Genomic DNA, 26,782 nt, shown 5'->3' on the forward strand with positions numbered 1-26,782 from the left:
TGGAGATGTGGTGTTAGGGTACCACGTTTTTTGGGTTTTTTTTTTCCAAGCCTGGCTCCAACGTTTCTTGTTTTCATGGTTTGTATTACAGCGCTCGCAGTGGAAAGATCCGCACCTTGTCATTCAAAACTGGAATCGTCTCACTCTGCAAGGCTCACCTGGAGGATAAATACAGATGTAAGATACACATGCACACCTTATTATCAATACTCATAATTAGTTATAATTAGTTATCAATTTTCATCTCAAGATGCTATGCAAAGTCTAATCAAACGTGCCCTCTGGAGCGATATAGATATGACATCAGAGCAACCCGATTAGCCGCTTAGTAAATGCTATAATGTTCTGATAAGCCAATCATGGCTTCCTATCCACTATTTAGCGTTCAACCTTTATAGTTTATAGCAGCGGGTCTTAAACGGTCTCAACCTGGAACCAGTGCTTCTCTAATGGTGGGGGGGGGGGGGTTGGCACAATACTCCGTTCCATCCAAACCTCCACCACCACGTGCAAGAGCAAAGAGCTGTCAGGGGGACAAATTGTAGACCTGCCCAGTTGTGTTTACAATTGTGAGAAGGCTGACGGAGCAAGCCTGAATAACAAGGGAGGAGCCGGTTCATGATGTCAAGGGAGTTGGAGCACAGTCAGCATGACAAGCATTGCTGGGTTTCAACCACGTGAGAGGCAGACGATCACTTTCGGTGAGCAGTCGGAGGACAAGCATAAGCGACGACGCAATAATTTGAGGATTAAAGCGAATTTGAATAGTTTGAGCGTACATGGTGTGATGCATGAAGACATAGAATAGCTGAAAACAAGATGAGAAGCAGTGATTGGATGAATACATTCTTGTAGGTGTTTCACTACACTGTGAGGCAGGCAGAGGTGCGTATGCAGAGCCTCCGGCTGATGCAGGCGTGTGTCAAGACCGCCTCAAGATTTTCTCCTCTGTTGTGACTTTTCCATTTGTTTTCTTGCAACAGAGCAGGCTTTGTATATTCAATCATCTACCACTTATCCTCACGAGGGTCGCGGGGGGTGCTGGAGCCTATCCCATTTGTCTTGGGGCGAGAGGCGGGGTACACCCTGGACTGGTGGCCAGCCAATCACAGGGCAATATAGACAAACAACCATTCACACTCACTTTTATTATTTTAATAATAATAATTTTTATTTATATATAATATTATATATTATAATAATATATAATCTTTATATATTTATTATTATATTATTATTTTTAATATTATTATGTGCAAAGAACATGCAACAAAAGTAGCAGGTCTGTTTTTCGTTTCGATCATGTTTTCGAATGAAAACATGAACATTTTAATAAAAATATTTACGCAAGTAAACACGATAAAAATACCGGCGGTATGCTGGTGCTTATCCCAAAAAAAGCTAAAAGACCAATCACAGGGCACATATAGACAAACAACCATTCACACTCACATTCATACCTATGGACAATTTGGAGTCGCCAATTAACCTAGCATGTTTTTGGAATGTGGGAGGAAACCGGAGTACCCGGAGAAAACCCACGCATGCACGGGGAGAACATGCAAACTCCACACAAAGATGGCCGAGGGTGCTTTGTATATTAGTTTAATTAGTTTATTGACTAATTGGACACTAGGAGCATTGTATGCAGTATGAGGACATGAAAAATGTATAGTTTGTTGTTATGAGGCTATTATTTCTGCAGTTCACATTCCTATGTTGCAACAATATTTTAACTTTGATTTTAGTGTAAATGGTGCTTGTTGTTGTGAACTGTAAACTGGAGCGTGTCCATACTCGGTTCCACTCGACAAGGAAACACTGTTTCTTCCCTTTGTGATAGACTGTGTTGCAACGTCAGATGAAACCCAGCAAATAGTAAGACATTTTGCTGTTGTCCCGGATTGAGTTCCTGCGGTGCCCGCAAGGTCCCCCGGCTCAAGAAGACACATGTACAGACCCGTCTGAATGTTTTATAGTCGGCACCTGAATGACTCACATAACCTTAGGAGAATGTGATGTGGTCACATGACACCACAATGGAGCTCTTTGGCTTCTAGATGTGTTTGGAGGCAAAGACGTGCAACAACACCTTTGCTCGGAAGGAAACATTCTACTTTGGGGATGTTTCCCTGGCCAAAATCCCTGGTGAGTGGCTGTAGGAAACATCTGACCACTGTGCTTTCCAACAAGGCTTTCTGCACTGACTACTAACCACCTTTTGTGGCCAGTTCATATCTTCGGAAGGGTTCAAACTACTAGGCTAGTAATCGCTCACTTGCCAAAAAATGCCTCATGTTCTTTTAGTTAGAACAGCAGTGATGTCACAGCAACATCATGTTGGTAAAATCTCCCTCTCGACCCCCCCAGAACCTTTCTTGACTTGTCAAGGCTAAATATGTGCCCACCAAACGAACCATTTGACGCACAAACTATTTTCTCTTCTCTATCCTCTTCGTACAGTTTTGTTCAGACAGGTTGCGAGTGCGACCGGTTTCTGCGACCAGCGTCGCCTCGGCCTCCTGCTGCACGATTCCATCCAGATCCCGCGGCAGCTTGGCGAGGTGGCCTCATTCGGCGGCTCCAACATCGAGCCCTCTGTGCGGAGCTGCTTCCAGTTTGTAAGTGTCATCCGTTCTTTGTCTCCTTTGACACCCTTGGTTTCAATAGAATGTCTTGCATGTGTCATACAGTACATATGCCAGCTTTTCCCACACCATAACTGGCCATGACGCATCTGCTTATGAGACTGCCAGACTCACACTTTATGCATCTTTTTAGTCATTTTTAATGTCACAAATTGGATTTAGATGTTTAGATGTTTTAAATGGAGAAGCGTCCCTTAGTGGGACCTGTTGCTCGTTGAGAGGAGCTATGCATGCTTTCATGGCAGTCCTAAAGTGTCCAATAAGAGCAGAAAGAAGTCGCAAGATTTGTCGCTAGTGGCCTTTTTGAAGAAGATGAGCTAGTGCAGGGGTGGGCAAACTTGACTCGCGGGCCGCATTGATTTAACAAAATTGACGGGGGGAGCAGACTATATATTTTACACGTAACAGTCCACCTGGAATTATTGTATCTGTAAAAGTGTCATGCAATCTGCTACATGTGCACTCTGAGATCATTTATTTGATGTAAAGTGTGTTATAAATTCAATGTATTATTTTATTTATTATTATCATTATTATTTTTATTTATTTATTTATTTTTTCATTATTATTCATTCATTCATTCATTTTCTACCGCTTATCCTCACGAGGGTCGCGGGGGGTGTTGGAGCCTAACCCAGCTGTCTTCGGGCGAGTGGCAGGGTACACCCTGGACTGGTGGCCAGCCAATCACAGGGCACATATAGACAAACAACCATTCACACTCACTTTTATTATTTTATAATATATTATTAGATTAAAATATTTATTTATTATTTATATATATAATTTATTTATTATATATAAAAATATATTATTATTATATAATTATTTTACCATATTTTTATTATATGTGCTTGTGTCCCTTTTTTCATGATATATATAATATATTATTATATTAAAATATTTATTTAATATTTTATAATATATAATATTATATTACATTTAATAATATATAATATTATTATTTCATAATATTTCATTATTATATGTGCCTGTGTCCCTTTTTTCATGAGCACTTTGTAAACAACAGACCACATCAAATAACAAAATTGATAAAACAGCTACTGAAACCATGAAAAGGTTGGCTCAGGCCATGATGCCAGGTTGTATGTTGAGTTTAAATGAAATACTTTGGAAAATAATATATTAATAATTATATATAATATATATATAAAAAATATTCTTACAATATTTTTAAAATATTCTAAAATATTAATACAAATTATGTATAAAATAAAAGCAATAATTGATAATAAGTATATACTAATAATAATTATAAAATAAAAAACAAAGCAATTAACCCAGAGATTTGTATTGTTTGTCATGGTTTAAAGTGAATCAATTCAAATATTCCTATTCATTATTAATATTCATTACCCTGTGTCCGCCAGGCCAACAACAAACCCGAGCTGGAAGCCGCCATGTTCCTGGACTGGATGCGTCTGGAGCCTCAGTCCATGGTGTGGTTGCCTGTGCTGCACCGCGTGGCTGCCGCTGAGACGGCCAAGCACCAGGCCAAGTGCAACATCTGCAAAGAGTGTCCCATCATCGGCTTCAGGTCAGCATGCAGCGTTTCCTCGCCGCATGGGGGCGCCCAGATTGGACCCCATTGTGCTCAACCGAACTTGTTACCGTGTTTAGCAGCTCATGTTTTATGTACAGTCATGAAAATTTAAATTACTTTGAAAGTCATTTACAGGAAGAAATCCTGGAAGTGTTTGTTTAATAGCTTTTGATTTTGGAGGTTTTACACATGCTAGTGCGAGAATTATGTAAATGTCTGTCACGCCCGTTTTTCAAATTTGTGTGTTTGCCGGTCCCATCACTTCTATTTTGCATTTTTACGACCTTGTCATTTGTGGATTATTTTGAGGCTTATTTCGAGTCATTCTGATTATTTACTACTAAGGTGGCGTCAGTCATCAATCACTTTGCGTGATGGCATGAATTAGATCAGGTGTTACTTATCACACCCACAAATGTCATGGATGAGCCAGCGAGGTGTGGGTTTTGAATTCGGATCATTTTAAGTATTTGTATTTTATTTTTACAGCCGGCCCTAGCTGACTGACATTTCATGCTACGACACGCTCACATCAATTATCAATACAGCAATCCCTCGCCGCTTTGCGCTTGAAATTTTGTGGCTTCATGCGAACACGGTTTTAAAAAATATCATAATTAATAACTTATGCTCTTTTGTGGTTGGATACAATTAATCGTAAAAAATGCATATTAAAGCAAATTCTGCATATTATTTTGCTTAAAAGATAAAAATAACAAATACAACAAAAAATCTAAGGCATTCATAAAACGCATTGAAAGACGTAAAAAGTATAAAATGCGTCACTAGACGCCGGCGGTAATGTTACCGTAATGTTTGGTGAGACACACAGGCACCAGACTTGATCGCCGGAACAGCAGGCTTTTATTGCAGGTTTGAGCCATCTCACACACTCTTGCGGCCGTAAGGAACCCCCAACATCACTTCCTGCCTGCCTGCCACTCAGCTCCCTCTAGTGCTGGAACTTATTTACAGCAACACACAGGAGCAAGAGTCTTATTAGATAGATAGATAGATAGATGGATAGATAGATAGATAGATAGACTTCCTTTATTGTCATTGCACAAAAACACAGTAGTGAAATTGCCAACGAAATGTCGTTGCCTGGCTCCCATATAACAGACACAAAAGAAGATAAGTAATAATAAATAATAACAATAATAATAATGTGGAGAATAAATAGACACCAAATATGAACAACATAATGTAAAGTGCAGTGTGAACAGTAAATTGCCCAAATAATTGACTTTTATATCTTATTTCCGCTTCTTATGTACTATATTTTGGGTCTATAGTGACTATAGGGGTGTTATTTCATGTCGAGAGAGCTCTAATAATGTTAACAAATGTATTCAGAGAGTCATAAACAGGTTTTATATGGTCTAACTATTAAAATATTTTATTTATTAGTCCTGCTTTGTGGAAGTTCAGTTGTAAACTAAAATTAACGAGGGATTACTGTACTTTATAAAAAGAAAAACGCGTCGCTACTTAGGAGATTGCTTTTGACCTTTTCGGTTAACATTTTGGCCTTCATGAAGTATCCCAAGCACAAGCAGTGCTCTCATGATGTGTCAAAGAAAAGGAAAGCCATTACCATGAAAGGGAAATTAGAGTGTGAAAAATGCTCCGAAAGAGAGCACGAGGCCCATTGTGCCGTCGCCCTATCAAAATAACACAGCACGTGTATCATTTTCATCCGAGGGTGTAGCTGTGCTCAATTCTCGACAGGACGGTACATTTTATTTAAGATCCAAAACGGCAGCCGATAAATCTCTTTTTGGATCTAGGCCGAAAGTCTTCCCCAGTCTGCTCTAATGAGCCGTAGATTGTCCTCATTGATTCATTTTCTTGCCTTCCTTTGCTGCTTAGTTAGACCTCCCCCTTTTTTCACCTTCCCTCCTTTTGGTTCTCTCTCTCTCTGTGCACAGATACCGAAGTCTGAAACATTTCAACTATGACATTTGCCAAAGCTGCTTTTTCTCTGGTCGTGTTGCCAAGGGACACAAGATGCAGTACCCTATGGTGGAGTACTGCACGCCGGTATGAACCTCAACTTCTATAGTCACACTCTGTACATGCAGTACACATGCCAAGTGAAGGTGCCAGACTCACTGTCATATATAAGCACAATTTCATTTCAAGCAGGGGTATCCAAAGCGTGGCTCAGGGGCCAGTCGTGGTACGCGGCAGATTCTAAAATATGTCGTTTTAAAAGAAAACTTTTCAGCTTCTAACATAATATTATGTGAAGAAAATTTAAATAATTGGACTTTTTTTATTGATGACAATGAATTCAAAATATTACAAGAAAAATGTCATTGTCCTGAGGAAAAAACTTGCAATTTTACAACAATAAACTCTTAATATTTTGAGGAAAAATAATGTAATTTTAGGAGCATGGAGTTGATGTCCGATATTTGCTTTTTTCCTGAAAACCATATGCCGATATTATCCAACTCTCAATTTCCTATACGATATCATGCGATACCGACATGTGTGACATGACATATCTCCTGTGGTGGCATGAACACATACTGTATGTGTTGGATAAGCATTTGTTTTTTAAATATCTGTTTTCATGATCTGGAAAAAATCAGATACTGATATCAACCGATCACATTTTTATGCTGATATCAGGTAGATAATTTTTGGTACTGATAATTACTGTATCCATGCATGCATTTTCTGTACCACTTATCCTCACAAGGGTTGCAGGCATGCTGGAGCCTATCCCAGCTGTCTTCAGGCGAGAGGTGCGGGTACACCCTGGACTGGTGGCCAGCCAATCACAGGCCATAATTACCGGATATCCCCAGAAAAGTATTCAATTAAATTTTTTAAATATGAGAAACCCAACAAAATAATCTTGGTTGTGGAAAAAGTTATGTCTTTGGAAGTCATATACGTATAGTGTATATTAAAGAGAAAAGTTTTTTTTAAGCTGTCAAGACCGTTCCTACTAATAATGAGATTTTTTTTTTTAAATATATATAACTTCTTAGTAAGTCTACCTGTGTGCGTCTACAAATATTTTCAGTATATGGCCAGCGATGGGGAAAAAAGTTTGGACACCCCTGCTTCAAAGCAACATGTTGAAATGGTGCTTGAATGCATCATCATTTCCCCAATCGAAAATCAAACGATGTCATGGCTGTCCCTAACGTGTACAAATAAGACAAAATTGCACTGATTGTTTCCTGTGACGCTCACAGCTCCAAAATGGGCCAAATTCCTGTATTCCTGTGAGGGTCCACTCTGCTGGGATGTGTTCAGGGGCATCATAGTCCTTGTATAGTACTTTGCAGTTTTTCTAACCAGCATGTTGTCATCAATTCATTATTTTCCTCCAGCAATCACGTTGTGTTTCCCAGGGGAGTGGCTTTGTTGTTAGGTAATAGTTTTGTTTTTCATGAATAAATCAGCAGTGTGTTAGACAAGCTTCAGGCAAATCTTTTGCTTTTGATGATTGAAATTCAAAAATTAGAATTAGGGCTGCAGCTATTGATTATTTTTTGTTCAATTAATCGAGTAATTGGATTAAAAAAAACACTTTTTGGCTGGGGTATTCCAATTTCTGCGTATTTCTCCATCCTCCTCCTGGGAGCTAAATCCATCGTCTTCGCAGTTGAGCAGCCTCATAGTTCCTTCATCACACACTTTGTCAGTCTCTCTTGATCTTTTGACGTTTCTCTCCCGTGTCTTGCATGTCAGTTGGCCCGTTCATCATGTAGTAGTACAGCCTTTCAAAACTTCGTGTAACTTTGTGTAACGGCCGAGGTGTAGGGCATCTAGAGTCACTCTTTGACAAGACAAAAACTCACAAACTCGTACTCTTTCGGTGTGGACGTGCAAAACACGAAGCAAACTAATCAACGTAGACGAAATCAAACATTCACAGTAGTGATGGTTGTCGGACTGAGTATCCAATCAGAAGATATACACTTGATCTTAAGACTTCAAAATGTGATATTAGCTTCCACTTCTTCCTGAAGCATCATGGGAACTGTAGTTTTAGCCATAAATAAGACAAGAAGAAGAAGCGGGGTAAATATTGATAATTATTTCCGGTTAGTGTGACAGTAATCAATTTGGGATAGCACTGCACTGTCAAAATGAATGAAGTACACACTCAAGAATGAAGTACACAGTATACCCAGTATACTTATTGTATTGTATCCTTGCTTTTCTGTCCATTAGCATTTCATAAGGTTCATAAATTATCTACTGTATGCAAAACAAGTCACATACTGGATTTCTCTGTTGACACACGGAGATCTATCAGACCACATTTTAATGTTACGCATTGGTGCCTAGACCACGTCGGGGGAGGACGTCAGGGACTTTGCCAAGGTGCTGAAGAACAAGTTCAGAACCAAGCGCTACTTTGCCAAACACCCGCGTATGGGCTACCTGCCGGTCCAGACCATCCTGGAGGGCGACAACATGGAAACGTGAGTCTCACTTAAAAACTACTTTGACATAGTTTAAATGTGGTAGTTTCTTTCTTTTGCAATCTGTGTCATTTTTGTTGTTTTGTCTTGCAGTCCTGTCACACTGATCAACTTCTGGCCTGTGGATCATGCGTGAGTCCACACACACACACACACACACTGTCACATGTTTTGTTGTCAGGCTTTGAATTTTGCAGCTTCACTCTATCACAGATAATCCTGCCTTTTAAAACATATGCATATTTAAGCACATTTTGCTCATGTTTTGCCTAATCTATGCATAAACATGGCTGAATGTACTAAAGTAAAAATATAAGGCATTCGGAAGACTCATTCAGAGATGTTGTGTTAATTTTGATGAAACCATAGCCGGAAGTACCGTGCAAAACAAGGAGAAAGACAAACGACAACACGGAACTCTTGAGTCTATATTATATCTTATTTTTGTCAAATATGTATTATCTCTTAGGTCTACTATATTGGGTAATACCAATGTAAAGATGGCTATAGGGGTGTTATTTCATTCCTAGAGGGCTTAAATAATGTTAAATAAATCATATTTAAAACTTGTATACGGGTTTCTGTGCTGTAGATATGAAAATATTAGATTACTTCACTGAATTCACTCAAGTAACCGTGATAAATGAGGGATCACTGTAGGAGAAATTCGGAAGACTCATTCAGAGATGTTGTGTTACTGTTGATGAGACCAAAGCCGGAAGTATTGAATATGAGAAGTATTGAACTGTGCAAAACAAGAAGTTAAAAAAAGAGTTTAAAAAAAGACAAACGACAACATGGAACTCTTGAGTCTATATTATGTCTTATTTTTGTCAAATATGTATTATCTCTTATGTCTACTATATTGGATAATAAAGATGTAAAGATGACTATGGGGGTGTTATTTCATGCCTAGAGGGCTCTAATAATGTTAAATAAATCATATTTAAAACTTGCATATGGGTTTCTATGCAGTAAATATGAAAATATTAGATTACTTCACAGAATTCACTCAAGTAACCATGATCACTGGAGGAGAAATTCCATTTTGGACATCAGCTAAAAGTTACTTGCACTTTAAAGTTTTAAAACGGGACAGGCTGTGTTGCAGAAAAAAGCGTAGCCAAAATGAAGCTATGTGGATACACCATGAATAGCATTTAGCATCTCAGCTAAACCCTGCTATCAATGCCGCGATGAAATAAAACTTCTTGACATAAAGAGGCGCTTTCAGGACTTTTTATCGAAGTGTAGCAGCTCGGGCGCATAAAGTCCTCCGAGATGCCGTGTTAATGACAGCAGAAGGGAGTTTTTCTTCGAGCAGAATCTTAGTTACACCACAGCACACTGCCCCCCTGTGGGCTCAGGCGGCATTCATGCGGATTAATGAGTCCCTGCTTGTATTCACCAAGGCCCCTTCTTCCCTTGTGGGTTTTTTTCTCCCGCAGGCCTGGCTCATCCCCTCAGCTTTCGCACGATGACACGCACACGCGGATTGAGCACTATGCCAACCGGTAACGCAAACACACACACACACACACACACACACACACACACACACACACACACACCTATGTATTGAATCCAGCACCCCACCAGTCTTACACATAGTTTCTGACCTGTCCCAGACACTAAAAGATTTTGATGCAGATTTTGGAGAAATACTGAAGCATCCACCATCCTGGAAAATATTTATGATGATAATAGTCCCATCTTTATGGTAGATGTAACAAAGTAAGACAGAATGTTAGAAAAAAAATAACTATAACTCATTCAATATGTTTTTACAAACCCGAATTGCTTGGCCCAAAAGACATTTTTATATGTCATCGTTGTTTTTCTGTACAAAAGGCAGAAAGAAATGATGATGCAATTCCCCACTAGTGGCAATTTTAAGCCATAAAAATGGCCACATGGTGGAGGAAGTGCATTTGAAAGAGCCCGACGGGGGATCATTCATTCATTCATTTTCTAACGCTTATCCTCACGAGGGTTGCGGGGGGTGCTGGAGCCTATCCCAGCTGTCATCGGGCGAGAGGTGCGGTGCACCCTGGACTGGTGGCCAGCCAATCACAGGGCACATATAGACAAACAACCATTCACACTCACATTCATACCTTTGGTACCTTTGACAATTTGGAGTCGCCAATTAACCTAGCATGTTTTTGGAATGTGGGAGGAAACCGGAGTACCCGAATAAAACCCACACGTGCACGGGGAGAACATGCAAACTCCACACAGAGATGGCCGAGGGTGGAATTGAACTGCGCGCTAACCACTCGACTCGTGTTATATTTGTAAATAAATTGCTATTTTGATATAAAACAACCCATTGTGTTGTTTATGTTGGTTTCTATAACCATAGAACACAATATTCTGTGTGCCTCGAATGATCATTCAAAAGTGTGTAAAATGGCCGGAACTGAAGGGGTTGTTTTTTGCAAAGTGGCTTGGATCGAAAATATATGAAATGCCGACACCAATCCTTGACTTTTTCTGTATGGCCACCCCTGGCTTACATGATCGATATCTCATACGTATATACGAGTCATGGCTTTGAGAGCATTATTGATTTCATTCCAAGAGTATAAGGCCATCTTGGAACGTCGGCTTGCATCATGCAGAGTGCCAGAATGAACCCTCCACCGCTCGAAAAAATACATGGACATTGTTGAGGTGCCGCAAGGAGTCAATCGTGCCATTTTTGCTGCAACTTTTCCAGGTTGTGGTTCATGAATCAGTCTGGCTCTCCACGTCGAGGGCGGCAGCTAAAAAAAAAGACATGAGGGCCACAACCTACACCATCAATACATGAGCTGTATGAATTATGCTGACTTTTGATGGAGGTGTTCAGGGAACAGTATGCTAGTTTAGCTTAGCGGGATCCTTTGTCTGTGTGTTTTAAGGCTCATGCCGTATGCCACCATTTTTTTGCAAAAAGTGAGTTTTTGCAACTGACTGCTCTTGTTTCTTCCCCCTCTGCAGGTTAGCAGAAATGGAGAACCGTAATGGCTGTTATCTGAATGACAGTATCTCACCCAATGAGAGCATGTGAGGAACGCTTTTTGTTTGCTTTCTTTATTTCTGCCACCGCTCACCCCATTGGCTGGCTGCTTTTCCTTCCTTATCCCCATTGGCCGGTTTGATAAGATGACCGGCAGTGTCTCAAATCAAATCTCGTCTCAATTCTGTCAGGACCCACATGTTGCACTCAAACGTTTTACTGGTTTTTGCACATTTTAATGGTTTTGCCTAAATGAAGCATTTTCAAGCATAAAAATGTCTAAATGAACTTCAATACAAATTGAAGGCATTCTTATGACACACTCAGACGTGTTAATATGTAGTATTCTACACTGGTCGCTTCACTTGGTGTCAGGGCCAATCTTACTGTAATGATGGATATATGTATATATATATGTGTGTGTGTGTATATATATGTGTATGTATATATGTATGTATACACATGTATACACATGTATGTATGTATATATATATGTGTGTATGTGTGTATATATGTGTATGCATATGTATATATATATATATATATATATGTGTGTGTGTGTGTGTGTGTATATATATATATATATATATATAATGAATATAGGACTCTTACCTTGTGCAAATGTACTTCTGGAACCAATTAACTGCCATTAGTGTATACTGCACTCCAGAACGAAGTATACAGTGTATTTCTTGAAGTGTGTAATGGATCCCTGCACATTTGCAGTTTAGCATTCTTGGTGAAGCAAATATTTTTTTAAGGACATTTTTCCTCTGAAAACAGGCCATTTTCTCTGCAGGAAACACATTTCCCAAATATGTGATAATACAGGGAAAATGTACAGCGTACATGTACAAAACAAAAAAAAAACAAAAATGTTTCATGTTTGTGTCTTTATGTTTCATTAGATGTTTTTATTTGTCAAGCATTGGGATTCCGCACTTGGATAAGATAAGAATATGCCTTTATTCGTCCCTCAGTGGGGAAATTTACATTGCACAGCAGCAACAGTACAGAATTAGTTAAGCAGTACAAAATACACAATATAGAAAAATAAACAATATAAACAACCCAAGTATTAACAAAATCAACAGTTTTTCCCAGAGTTATATACAAATACAGTATGTAGATAATAGGAAACGAGATGAGATATATGACCAGTCTATACACTGAGATCTTGCTAGTGAGTTAATATGAGGCATTATGGAAATACTTCACTTAGAACTTCATTGTTCACATAGAACTTCAACATTGTTCAGCGGTCCTTGAACACACCATAGTTTCTGTGTGATGCAAAATGGAAATGTAACCTAAACACAGTGCCCTCCATTCCATCTGTTCATGGATCATCAGCCATGTGTAAAAATCTATATATATATATTTTATAATTGTCAAAATGACTTCCATATTGACATAATCCAAGCAGGGATATATTGGTATTGTACGTACTGAAGTATCCCATTTGAGACACGGCCTGTTTATGTATGTGCATGCCCCTTAATGCATGTGCATGCTAGACTGATAATTATTGTTCAGATTTTTAGGCTATGTGCAAGAAATGACTTTCATGTGACCTTCTGTCGTGTCTTATTTGCTGTACACCAACATTGAGTTCTTTTTTTTATCTTTTTTTTATTGCAGACATTTTTCTAAAGTGACTCTTGAATCACTTTGTTGTCTGTCATGTACATTACTCTTCTCCATTTCCGTTCCTATGACGTATAAACAAATAATTTATCCCCAAAAAACAAAAAAATGGGAAGATGGCTGGACCTGAATGTTTATTAGTGATGTGTATTTATCATATTGAATGTTCCAAATATGCAGAAGGCTGGATAATACTTCTAATGGGCGTTGATTTGTGTTTTTATTGTTTTGCTGACGTCGTCTCTGCTGCTTTTTCAGCCGCTTTTTTGACTCATTTGTGCGTTTTTTCTGTGCTTTACGTGTGTTTACAGTGATGACGAGCACATGTTGATCCAACACTACTGCCAGTCTCTGAACCAAGGCTCTCCCCTTAGCCAGCCCCGCAGCCCGGCCCAGATCCTCATCTCCATGGAAACGGAGGAGAAGGGAGAGCTGGAGCGTGTCCTCAACGACTTGGAGCAGGAAAACAGGTTTGGCCAAGTCGTTTTTTGTCCCACCGCTGGAGAAAGTTTGATGGAGTGATCGGATCATCTCACTCCCGTCTGGTCTTTGCCGCAGGAAGCTGCAAGCCGAGTACGACCGTCTGAAGAAGGCGCACGACAGGAAAGGCCTGTCCCCTCTGCCGTCGCCTCCGGAGATGCTGCCGGTGTCGCCGCAGCGCGCGCGGGACGCCGAGCTCATCGCCGAGGCCAAGCTTCTGCGGCAGCACAAGGGGCGCCTCGAGGCCCGGATGCAGATCCTTGAGGACCACAACAAACAGCTGGAGTCCCAACTGCACCGGCTCAGGCAACTATTGGAGCAGGTTGGCGTGCACACATTGGTCTCCTTTGTGGTTTTTCAACATTTACCGTACTTACCGGACTGTTTTGTGGTTGACTATGACCTTTTATTAGTAAAAAGAAATGCTTATGTAAGCAAGTTATGTATTCTTGGCGGCCGCAGGGTGACTTAGTGGCTAGCATGTTGGCCACACAGTCAGGAGATCAGGAAAAACTGGGTCAAATCTCCGCTTGGGCATCTCTGGAGTTTGTTCTCCCCGTGCATGCGTGGGTTTTCTCCGGGTACTCCGGTTTCCTCCCACATTCCAAAAACATGCTAGGTTAATTGGCGACTCTAAATTGTCCATAGGTATGAATGTGAGTGTGAATGGTTGTTTGTCTATATGTGCCCTGTGATTGGCTGGCCACCAGTCCAGGGTGTACCCCTGCCTCTTGCCCGAAATCAGCTGGGATAGGCTCCAGCATAACCCCCGGGACCCTTATGAGGATAAGTGACATAGAAAATCTGATTACATGGAAGATCTTAATTGATAAAGGGAGTCTATCTATCTATTATATCTAATATGAGAGTAAAGGTGACTCTAGGGGTGCTATGCTTTGTACCATGCTTATCATGGTACAGGTCAGGTCTGAAAGCAGTTAACCCCAATAAACAAGCAACCACTGTACACAAAAATTAGTTAAAATACGGCAGTTTGATACATTTCTACACATAAAATAAAGTTAATTAAAATAAAGACATTTCAACTGCTGTAGTTTAGTTTGTCTCCTTGTTGGTTTACCCATTGCAAACAAGAGGTGACAATCTTTGATAATCATAGCAAAGTCTGTGTGACACTAATGTGTATCCCGGCAGAAATATATAGCGCATGCATGTTAATTTAAAATTTAAATTAAATGAATGAATAACAATTAAATCCATGATTAATGGATACAAAACGCGGTCTAAATACCACTAAATGGTGCAAGTGATTTATTTGACTGATGCCACTAACACTCAGGAGTGAGCGAAGTCTGGGAAAATACAGTACAAGCTGTGTTGTTGTTTTTTTTTCTCTCCGTCAGACGGATTCCAAGGTGAACGGCACCGCTCTGTCCTCTCCCTCCACCTCGTCTCAGCGCTCAGACACCTCCCTTCCTCATCTGCGCGTGGCTGCCAGCCAGACTACTGACACAATGGGTGAGATGACACACACACACACACACACACTTGAATCCTTTGATTTTGCATCCAGCTCGCTTCAAACGCTACAGTTTATAAATAGACGTTTCCGATTTCACAGCTTCTACAGATTTTTGCGTGGTTTCCAAAGGCGAGCATGCAGCGAAAGTGTGTTTTTCTATGTACAGTACTACTACAGCAGTGACGTGCTGCGGGGGTCACGGCTGGCGAGGCACTCCTTTGGAGTCAGATTTGCACGTACGGGTGCAGCAAATTGCTGTCTGCTTCACCTTGGGACTGCTCTCTGCAGTTTATTATCTGGTCGGCAAGACTCACGCTCGCATTGAAGACACAGATTTGAGTCGCGGTGCACAGTCGTACCTCGCTACGTCGCGTTTATCTTGTCTTGTCACGGCTTTTTAAAAAGTCAATAATAAATGATTGCTTTTTCGTGGTTGCTATTAATAGTAAATGAATGCACATTTGCGTAGCGACAAATTGTATGTCTTTTTTGACCAAATTAGCATAAGCCATTAAAACCAACACTGATCTTCTGAATGTAGTATTCTCCATGTGACATTAGGTGTCAGTAATGGTTGGATGAGACCACCACCAAAGAACCAGACTCGCTGGCTTTTATTGCCAGTTTAAATGATCTCACGACTGGCACAATAATAATAATATAATGATTTGCTAAGCTAAAACCCAACTCTGTCACTCCCAGTCCACCACTGATTCTGCCCCCTACAAGGTAATATTTCGCTGATTATGTCTACTATATTGGGTAATCGGAATGTAAATGTGACTATAGGGGTGTTATATTACCTGTACAGAGGGCTCTAATAATGTTAAAAAGCACATGTAGGAGGTCATGAACAGGTTTTATATGCTCCAACTAAAGAAATATATATATATATATAATATTAATAATGGGGGTCTCAAACCCAACTTTCCTGTGGACTGATGAGTTTATGTAGAGCTGGTACAGTAATGCCATCGTAAAATATTTTTGTCATTGGAGCACAGCCTTCTAAATGCGGGTTTTAACATTATTAGAGCCCTCTAGACATGAAATAACACCCCTCTAATAATGTAAAAAAAAGCGCATGAACAGGTTTTTCATGCTCCAACTACAGAAATATATATATATATATATATATAGTCCACTGATTCTGCCCCCACAAGGTAAAATTTTCTTTGATTATGCCTACTATGTTGGGTAATATGAAGGTAAATGTGACTATAGTGGTGTTATTTCCTGTACAGAGGGCTCTAATAATGTAAAAAAAAAAGTGCATGGACAGGTTTTTCATGCTCCAACTACAGAAATATATATATAATATATATAATAGGGGTCTCAAACCCAACTTTCCTGTGGACTGATGTAGAAATTGTACAGTAATGCCTTGCTTATCGCCATCGTAAAAATTTCATATTTTTGTCATTGGAGCACAGCCTTCTAAATGCAGGTTTTAACATTATTAGAGCCCTCTAGACATGAAATAACACCCCTACAGTCAGAGGTGGGATTCTGCTCTGTGCAAATTCTGCTATTTTTCCATAAGAAAATGATCGGAATCATACGGAAAATGCATTCACAATAAAAAATGCCTGGACAACTACTCGTACATATATTTGATCATTATTATGGACTGGCTCAGTAGCCAGCCCATAGACTGCTACTTGCAGTAGCAGTCTATGGGCTGGCTACTGAGCCAGCCCATATTGTTATTCCTTGTGCGTTTAGTTATGGACTGGCTCAGTAGCCAGCCCATAGACTGCTACTTGCAGTAGCAGTCTATGGGCTGGCTACTGAGCCAGCCCATATTGTTATTCCTTGTGCGTTTAGTTATTATTATGGACTGGCCCAGTAGCCAGCCCATAGACTGCTACTTGCAGTAGCAGTCTATGGGCTGGCTACTGAGCCAGCCCATATTGTTATTGCTGTTTAGTTATTATTATGGACTGGCTCAGTAGCCAGCCCATAGACTGCTACTTGCAGTAGCAGTCTATGGGCTGGCTACTGAGCCAGCCCATATTGTTATTGCTGTTTAGTTATTATTCCGTATATCTTAATCTTCCACTTTTTGCGCGCGTAATGCGGCCAAAACCGCAAGAAGGACCCCCACACATGTTACACCGCCGGAAACGTGGCGCTCGGGACTACAGCGGTATTTAATTTTTGGAAAGTTTTGTGTAACCATGGCGACGCTATTAACGAAAACGTTAAAAAATGGGCCACTTGATTAGGGAATCGCTGTTCTATTTTTAGAACAGCACATAGAAAACGAGAATTTACAGACTTTTCACAGCCTTTTAGCTCAGCCATACGGCCACGTAGAAACGTGATTGATGGCTCATTTTTGAGATAAACGTCTGAACTCTCTCTGTGGCTAAATGCTAATTGCTAGCATGTTAGCATGTTAGCATTTAAGCTAATTTACTCATGTCTAAAGGCAAATACACACATGGCATGATGTAGGGAGGTCATAGGACAACCTTGGCAGTTTCTAAACTTGAGGCTCTCTTGCTAGGTGCTAGCATGTTAGCCGTTAGCATGTTAGCATTTAAGCTAATTTACTCATGTCTAAAGGCAAATACACACATGGCATGATGTAGGGAGGTTATAGGACAACCTTGGCACTTTCTAAACTTGAGGCTCTCTTGCTAGGTGCTAGCATGATAACTGTTAGCATGTTAGCCTTTAAGCTAATTTACTCACGTTTAAAGGCAAATACACACATGGCATGATATAGGGAGGTTATAGGACAACCTTGGCACTTTCTAAACTTGAAACCCTCTTGCTAGGTGCTAACATGGTAGCCGTTAGCATGTTAGCATTTAAGCTAATTTACTCATGTCTAAAGGCAAATACACACATGGCATGATGTAGGGAGGTTATAGGACAACCTTGGCACTTTCTCAACTTGATGCTCTCTTGCTAGGTGCTAGCATGGTAGCCGTTAGCATGTTAGCATTTAAGCTAATTTACTCATGTCTTCAGGCAAATACACATATGGCATGGTGTAGGGAGGTTATAGGACAACCTTGGCACTTTCTAAACTTGAGGCTCTCTTGCTAGGTGCTAGCATAATGATTGTTAGCATGTTAGCATTTAAGCTAATTTACTCACGTTTAAAGGCAAATACACACATGACATGATGTGGGGAGGCTATAGGACAACCTTGGTAGTTTCTAAACTTGAGGCTGTCTTGCTAGGTGCTAGCATGTTAGCCGTTAGCATGTTAGCATTTAAGCTAATTTACTCATGTCTAAAGGCAAATACACACATGGCATGATGTAGGGAGGTTACAGGACAACCTTGTCACTTTCTAAACTTGGGACTCTCTAGCTAGGTGCTAGCATGATGACTGTTAGCATGTTAGCATTTAAGCTAATTTGCTCATGTTTAAAGGCAAATTTACACATGCATGATGCAGGGACGTTATAGGACATCCTTGGCAGTTTCTAAACTTGAGGCTGTCTTGCTAGGTGCTAGTATGTTAGCCGTTAGCATGTTAGCATTTAAGCTAATTTACTCATGTCTAAAGGCAAATACACACATGGCATGATGTAGGGAGGTTATAGGACAACCTTGGCACTTTCTAAACTTGAGGGTCTCTTGCTAGGTGCTAGCATGATAACTGTTAGCATGTTAGCATTGAAGCTAATTTACTCACGTTTAAAGGCAAATACACACATGGCATGATAAAGGGAGGTTGAAGGACAACCTTGGCACTTTGTAAACTTGAAACTCTCTTGCTAGGTGCTAGCATGGTAGCCGTTAGCATGTTAGCATTTAAGCTAATTTACTCATGTCTTCAGGCAAATACACATATGGCATGGTGTAGGGAGGTTATAGGACAACCTTGGCACTTTCTAAACTTGGGACTCTCTTGCTAGGTGCTAAAATGATGACTGTTAGCATGTTAGCATTTAAGCTAATTTGCTCATGTTTAAAGGCAAATACACATATGCATGATGCAGGGACGTTATAGGACATCCTTGGCAGTTTCTAAACTTGAGGCTGTCTTGCTAGGTGCTAGCATGTTAGCCGTTAGCATGTTAGCATTTAAGCTAATTTACTCATGTCTAAAGGCAAATACACACATGGCATGATGTAGGGAGGTTATAGGACAACCTTGGCACTTTCTAAACTTGAGGGTCTCTTGCTAGGTGCTAGCATGATAACTGTTAGCATGTTAGCATTTAAGCTAATTTACTCACGTTTAAAGGCATATACACACATGCATGATGCAGGGACGTTATAGGACATCCTTGGCACTTTCTAAACTTGAGGCTCTCTTGCTAGGTGCTAGCATGATAACTGTTAGCATGTTAGCATTTAAGCTAATTTACTCATGTTTAAAGGCAAATACACACATGGCATGATGTAGGGAGGTTATAGGACAACCTTGGCACTTTCTAAACTTGAGGCTCTCTTGCTAGGTGCTAGCATAATGATTGTTAGCATGTTAGCATTTAAGCTAATTTACTCAAGTTTAAAGGCAATTACACACTTGGCATGATGTGGGGACACTATGGGACTGCATCAACTTTTTCCGTACTTGAGGCTTTCTTGCTAGGTGCTACCGCGGTAGCCGTTGGCGCACCGGGCCCGAGGTTCACAGCACAGGTGGCCAGTCCATCAAAATTTCCGCGGGAATTTTCTAGTTATTCCGTATATCTTAATCTTCCACTTTTTGCACGCGTAATGCGGCCAAAACCGCAAGAAGGACCCCCACACATGTTACACCGCCGGAAACGTGGCGCTCGGGACTACAGCGGTATTTAATTTTTGGAAAGTTTTGTGTAACCATGGCGACGCTATTAACGAAAACGTTAAAAAATGGGCCACTTGATTAGGGAATCGCTGTTCTATTTTTAGAACAGCTCATGCCAGTGAAAGAAACGAGAATTTACAGACTTTTCACAGCCTTGTAGCTCAGCCATACGGCCACGTAGAAACGTGATTGATGGCTCATTTTTGAGATAAATGTCTGAACTCTCTCTGTGGCTAAATGCTAATTGCTAGCATGTTAGCATGTTAGCATTTAAGCTAATTTACTCATCTCTAAAGGCAAATACACACATGGCATGATGTAGGGAGGTTATAGGACAACCTTGGCAGTTTCTAAACTTGAGGCTCTCTTGCTAGGTGCTAGCATGTTAGCCGTTAGCATGTTAGCATTTAAGCTAATTTACTCATGTCTAAAGGCAAATACACACATGGCATGATGTAGGGAGGTTATAGGACAACCTTGGCACTTTCTAAACTTGAGGCTCTCTTGCTAGGTGCTAGCATGATAACTGTTAGCATGTTAGCCTTTAAGCTAATTTACTCACGTTTAAAGGCAAATACACACATGGCATGATATAGGGAGGTTATAGGACAACCTTGGCACTTTCTAAACTTGAAACCCTCTTGCTAGGTGCTAACATGGTAGCCGTTAGCATGTTAGCATTTAAGCTAATTTACTCATGTCTTCAGGCAAATACACATATGGCATGGTGTAGGGAGGTTATAGGACAACCTTGGCACTTTCTAAACTTGAGGCTGTCTTGCTAGGTGCTAGCATAATGATTGTTAGCATGTTAGCATTTAAGCTAATTTACTCACGTTTAAAGGCAAATATACACATGACATGATGTGGGGAGGTTATAGGACAACCTTGGTAGTTTCTAAACTTGAGGCTCTCTTGCTAGGTGCTAGCATGTTAGCCGTTAGCATGTTAGCATTTAAGCTAATTTACTCATGTCTAAAGGCAAATACACACATGGCATGATGTAGGGATGTTATAGGACAACCTTGGCACTTTCTTAACTTGGGACTCTCTTGCTAGGTGCTAGCATGATGACTGTTAGCATGTTAGCATTTAAGCTAATTTGCTCATGTTTAAAGGCAAATACACATATGCATGATGCAGGGACGTTATAGGACATCCTTGGCAGTTTCTAAACTTGAGGCTGTCTTGCTAGGTGCTAGCATGTTAGCCGTTAGCATGTTAGCATTTAAGCTAATTTACTCATGTCTAAAGGCAAATACACACATGGCATGATGTAGGGAGGTTATAGGACAACCTTGGCACTTTCTAAACTTGAGGGTCCCTTGCTAGGTGCTAGCATGATAACTGTTAGCATGTTAGCATTTAAGCTAATTTACTCACGTTTAAAGGCATATACACACATGGCATGATATAGGGAGGTTGAAGGACAACCTTGGCACTTTGTAAACTTGAAACTCTCTTGCTAGGTGATAGCATGTTAGCCGTTAGCATGTTAGCATTTAAGCTAATTTACTCATGTCTTCAGACAAATACACACATGGCATGGTGTAGGGAGGTTATAGGACAACCTTGGCGCTTTCTAAACTTGAGGCTCTCTTGCTAGGTGCTAGCATGATAACTGTTAGCATGTTAGCATCTAAGCTAATTTACTCACGTTTAAAGGCAAATACACACATGGCATGATATAGGGAGGTTATAGGACAACCTTGGCACTTTGTAAACTTGAAACCCTCTTGCTAGGTGCTAGCATGGTAGCCGTTAGCATGTTAGCATTTAAGCTAATTTACTCATGTCTAAAGGCAAATACACACATGGCATGATGTAGGGAGGTTATAGGACAACCTTGGCACTTTCTCAACTTGATGCTCTCTTGCTAGGTGCTAGCATGGTAGCCGTTAGCATGTTAGCATTTAAGCTAATTTACTCATGTCTTCAGGCAAATACACATATGGCATGTTGTAGGGAGGTTATAGGACAACCTTGGCACTTTCTAAACTTGAGGCTCTCTTGCTAGGTGCTAGCATAATGATTGTTAGCATGTTAACATTTAAGCTAATTTACTCACGTTTAAAGGCAAATACACACATGACATGATGTGGGGAGGCTATAGGACAACCTTGGTAGTTTCTAAACTTGAGGCTGTCTTGCTAGGTGCTAGCATGTTAGCCATTAGCATGTTAGCATTTAAGCTAATTTACTCACGTTTAAAGGCAAATACACACATGCATGATGCAGGGACGTCATAGGACATCCTTGGCACTTTCTAAACTTAAGGCTGTCTTGCTAGGTGCTAGCATGTTAGCATGTTAGCATTTAAGCTAATTTACTCATGTCTAAAGGCAAATACACACATGGCATGATGTAGGGAGGTTATAGGGCAACCTTGGCACTTTCTAAACTTGAGGCTCTCTTGCTAGGTGCTAGCATGATAACTGTTAGCATGTTAGCATTTAAGCTAATTTACTCACATTTAAAGGCAAATACACACATGGCATGATATAGGGAGGTTATAGGACAACCTTGGCACTTTGTAAACTTGAAACCCTCTTGCTAGGTGCTAGCATGGTAGCCGTTAGCATGTTAGCATTTAAGCTAATTTACTCATGTCTTCAGGCAAATACACATATGGCATGGTGTAGGGAGGTTATAGGACAACCTTGGCACTTTCTAAACTTGAGGCTCTCTTGCTAAGTGCTAGCATGATAACTGTTAGCATGTTAGCATTTAAGCTAATTTACTCATGTTTAAAGGCAAATACACCCATGGCATGATGTAGGGAGGTTATAGGACAACCTTGGCACTTTCTAAACTTGAGGCTCTCTTGCTAGGTGCTAGCATGATAACTGTTAGCATGTTAGCATTTAAGCTAATTTACTCACGTTTAAAGGCAAATACACACATGGCATGATGTAGGGAGGTTATAAGACAACCTTGGCACTTTCTAAACTTGAGGCTCTCTTGCTAGGTGCTAGCATGATGACTGTTAGCATGTTAGCATTTTAGCTAATTTACTCATATCTAAAGGAAAATACACACATGGCATGATGTGGGGACACTATGGGACTGCATCAACCTTTTCCGTACTTGAGGCTTTCTTGCTAGGTGCTACCGCGGTAGCCGTTGGCGCACGGGGCCCGAGGTTCACAGCGCAGGTGGCCAGTCCATCAAAATTTCCGCGGGAATTTTCTAGTTATATCTTAATCTTCCCTTTTTTGCGCGCGTAATGCGGCCAAAACCGCAAGAAGGACCCGCACACATGTTACACCGTCGGAATCGTGACGCTCGGGACTACAGCGGTATTTATTTTTTGGAACGTTTTGTATAACCATGGCGACGCTATTAACCGAAACGTTCAAAAATGGGCCAGTTGATTAGGTACAGAATTCTATTTTTAGAACAGCCGCATTCCAGAGAAAACGAGAATTTACAGACTTTTCACAGCCTTGTAGCTCAGCCATACGGCCACGTAGAAACGTGGTTGATGGCTCATTTTTTAGATAAACTTCTGAACTCTCTCTGTGGCTAAATGCTAATTGTTAGCATGTTAGCATGTTAGCATTTAAGCTAATTTACTCATGTTTAAAGGCAAATACACCCATGGCATGATGCAGGGAGGTTCTAGGACAACCTTGGCAGTTTCTAAACTTGAGGCTCTCTTGCTAGGTGCTAGCATGGACCCGTTAGCATGTTAGCATTTAAGCTAATTTTCTCACGTTTAAAGGCAATTGCACACATGGCATGATGTAGGGAGGTTATAGGACAACCTTAGCAGTTTCTAAACTTGAGGCTCTCTTGGTAGGTGCTAGCATGGTAGCCGTTAGCATGTTAGCATTTAAGCTAATTTACTCATGTCTGAAGGCAAATACACATATGAAATGGTGTAGGGAGGTTATAGGACAACCTTGGCACTTTCTAAACTTGAGGCTCTCTTGCTAGGTGCTAGCATAATGATTGTTAGCATGTTAGCATTTAAGCTAATTTACTCACGTTTAAAGGCAAATACACACATGACATGATATGGGGAGGTTATAGGACAACCTTGGTAGTTTCTAAACTTGAGGCTGTCTTGCTAGGTGCTAGCATGTTAGCCGTTAGCATGTTAGCATTTAAGCTAATTTACTCACGTTTAAAGGCAAATACACACATGGCATGATATAGGGAGGTTGAAGGACAACCTTGGCACTTTGTAAACTTGAAACTCTCTTGCTAGGTGCTAGCATGTTAGCCGTTAGCGTGTTAGCATTTAAGCTAATTTACTCATGTCTAAATGCAAATACACACATGACATGATGTAGGGAGGTTATAGGACAACCTTGGCACTTTCTAAACTTGAGGGTCTCTTGCTAGGTGCTAGCATGATGACTTTTAGCATGTTAGCATTTAAGCTAATTTGCTCATGTTTAAAGGCAAATACACACATGCATGATGCAGGGACGTTATAGGACATCCTTGGCACTTTCTAAACTTGAGGCTCTCTTGCTAGGTGCTAGCATAATGACTGTTAGCGTGTTAGCATATAAGCTAATTTACTCACGTTTAAAGGCAAATACACAAATGTCATGATGTGGGGAGGTTATAGGACAACCTTGGCAGTTTCTAAACTTAAGGCCCTCTTGCTAGGTGCTAGCATGGTAGCCGTTAGCATGTTAGCATTTAAGCTAATTTACTCATGTCTACAGGCAAATGCACACATGACATGATGTAGGGAGGTTATAGGACAACCTTGGCACTTTCTAAACTTGAGGCTCTCTTGCTAGGTGCTAGCATAATAATTGTTAGCATGTTCGCATTTAAGCTAATTTACTCACGTTTAAAGGCAAATACACACATGGCATGATGTAGGGAGGTGATAGGACAACCTTGGCACTTTCTAAACTTGGGACTCTCTTGCTAGGTGCTAGCATGATGACTGTTAGCATGTTAGCATTTAAGCTAATTTGCTCACGTTTAAAGGCAAATACACACATGCATGATGCAGGGACGTCATAGGACATCCTTGGCAGTTTCTAAACTTAAGGCTGTCTTGCTAGCATGTTAGCATTTAAGCTAATTTACTCATGTCTAAAGGCAAATACACACATGGCATGATGTAGGGAGGTTATAGGACAACCTTGGCACTTTCTAACCTTGAGGCTCTCTTGCTAGGTGCTAGCATGATAACTGTTAGCATGTTAGCATTTAAGCTAATTTACTCACGTTTAAAGGCAAATACACACATGGCATGATGTAGGGAGGTTATAGGACAACCTTGGCACTTTCTAAACTTGAGGCTCTCTTGCTAGGTGCTAGCATAATGATTGTTAGCATGTTAGCATTTAAGCTAATTTACTCAAGTTTAAAGGCAATTACACACTTGGCATGATGTGGGGACACTATTGGACTGCATCAACTTTTTCCGTATTTGAGGCTTTCTTGCTAGGTGCTACCGCGGTAGCCGTAGGCCCACCGGGCCCGAGGTTCACAGCACAGGTGGCCAGTCCATCAAAATTTCCGCGGGAATTTTCTAGTTATGGACTGGCCCAGTAGCCAGCCCATAGACTGCTACTTGCAGTAGCAGTCTATGGGCTGGCTACTGAGCCAGCCCATATTGTTATTGCTGTTTAGTTATGGACTGGCTCAGTAGCCAGCCCATAGACTGCTACTTGCAGTAGCAGTCTATGGGCTGGCTACTGAGCCAGCCCATATTGTTATTGCTGTTTAGTTATTATTATTTTTTTTATTCTTATATCTTAATCTTCCACTTTTTGCGCGCGTAATGCGGCCAAAACCGCAAGAAGGACCCCCACACATGTTACACCGCCGGAAACGTGGCGCTCGGGACTACAGCGGTATTTAATTTTTGGAAAGTTTTGTGTAACCATGGCGACGCTATTAACGAAAACGTTAAAAAATGGGCCACTTGATTAGGGAATCGCTGTTCTATTTTTAGAACAGCACATAGAAAACGAGAATTTACAGACTTTTCACAGCCTTGTAGCTCAGCCATACGGCCACGTAGAAACGTGATTGATGGCTCATTTTTGAGATAAACGTCTGAAGTCTCTCTGTGGCTAAATGCTAATTGCTAGCATGTTAGCATGTTAGCATTTAAGCTAATTTACTCATGTCTAAAGGCAAATACACACATGGCATGATGTAGGGAGGTTATAGGACAACCTTGGCACTTTCTAAACTTGAAACCCTCTTGCTAGGTGCTAACATGGTAGCCGTTAGCATGATAGCATTTAAGCTAATTTACTCATGTCTAAAGGCAAATACACACATGGCATGATGTAAGGAGGTTATAGGACAACCTTGGCACTTTCTCAACTTTATGCTCTCTTGCTAGGTGCTAGCATGGTAGCCGTTAGCATGTTAGTATTTAAGCTAATTTACTCATGTCTTCAGGCAAATACACACATGGCATGATATAGGGAGGTTATAGGACAACCTTGGCACTTTCTAAACTTGAGGCTGGCTTGCTAGGTGCTAGCATAATGATTGTTAGCATGTTAGCATTTAAGCTAATTTACTCACGTTTAAAGGCAAATATACACATGACATAATGTGGGGAGGTTATAGGACAACCTTGGTAGCTTCTAAACTTGAGGCTGTCTTGCTAGGTGCTAGCATGTTAGCCGTTAGCATGTTAGCATTTAAGCTAATTTACTCATGTCTGAAGGCAAATACACACATGGCATGATGTAGGGATGTTATAGGACAACCTTGGCACTTTCTAAACTTGGGACTCTCTTGCT

The 26,782-nt window shown here is 40.6% G+C and overlaps 1 protein-coding gene across 18 annotated transcripts in view; it reads left to right on the forward strand.

The window, feature by feature from the left end:
• Nucleotides 1–26,782, forward strand: part of dmd (dystrophin) — a 198,192-nt gene that overhangs the window by 158,138 nt on the left and 13,272 nt on the right. For all 18 annotated transcript variants that reach the window (XM_058052496.1, XM_058052506.1, XM_058052498.1 and 15 more), the window contains 11 exons: nucleotides 92–177; nucleotides 2,464–2,621; nucleotides 4,040–4,206; nucleotides 6,144–6,255; nucleotides 8,530–8,666; nucleotides 8,760–8,798; nucleotides 10,115–10,180; nucleotides 11,652–11,717; nucleotides 13,629–13,787; nucleotides 13,876–14,119; nucleotides 15,162–15,276. In XM_058052496.1, coding sequence (XP_057908479.1) covers nucleotides 92–177; nucleotides 2,464–2,621; nucleotides 4,040–4,206; nucleotides 6,144–6,255; nucleotides 8,530–8,666; nucleotides 8,760–8,798; nucleotides 10,115–10,180; nucleotides 11,652–11,717; nucleotides 13,629–13,787; nucleotides 13,876–14,119; nucleotides 15,162–15,276 — 1,349 coding nt within the window. The remainder of the gene's footprint in view (nucleotides 1–91; nucleotides 178–2,463; nucleotides 2,622–4,039; nucleotides 4,207–6,143; nucleotides 6,256–8,529; nucleotides 8,667–8,759; nucleotides 8,799–10,114; nucleotides 10,181–11,651; nucleotides 11,718–13,628; nucleotides 13,788–13,875; nucleotides 14,120–15,161; nucleotides 15,277–26,782) is intronic.

Source organism: Doryrhamphus excisus, chromosome 16, assembly GCF_030265055.1.
Source record: "Doryrhamphus excisus isolate RoL2022-K1 chromosome 16, RoL_Dexc_1.0, whole genome shotgun sequence".
NCBI classification, from domain to species: domain Eukaryota; kingdom Metazoa; phylum Chordata; class Actinopteri; order Syngnathiformes; family Syngnathidae; genus Doryrhamphus; species Doryrhamphus excisus.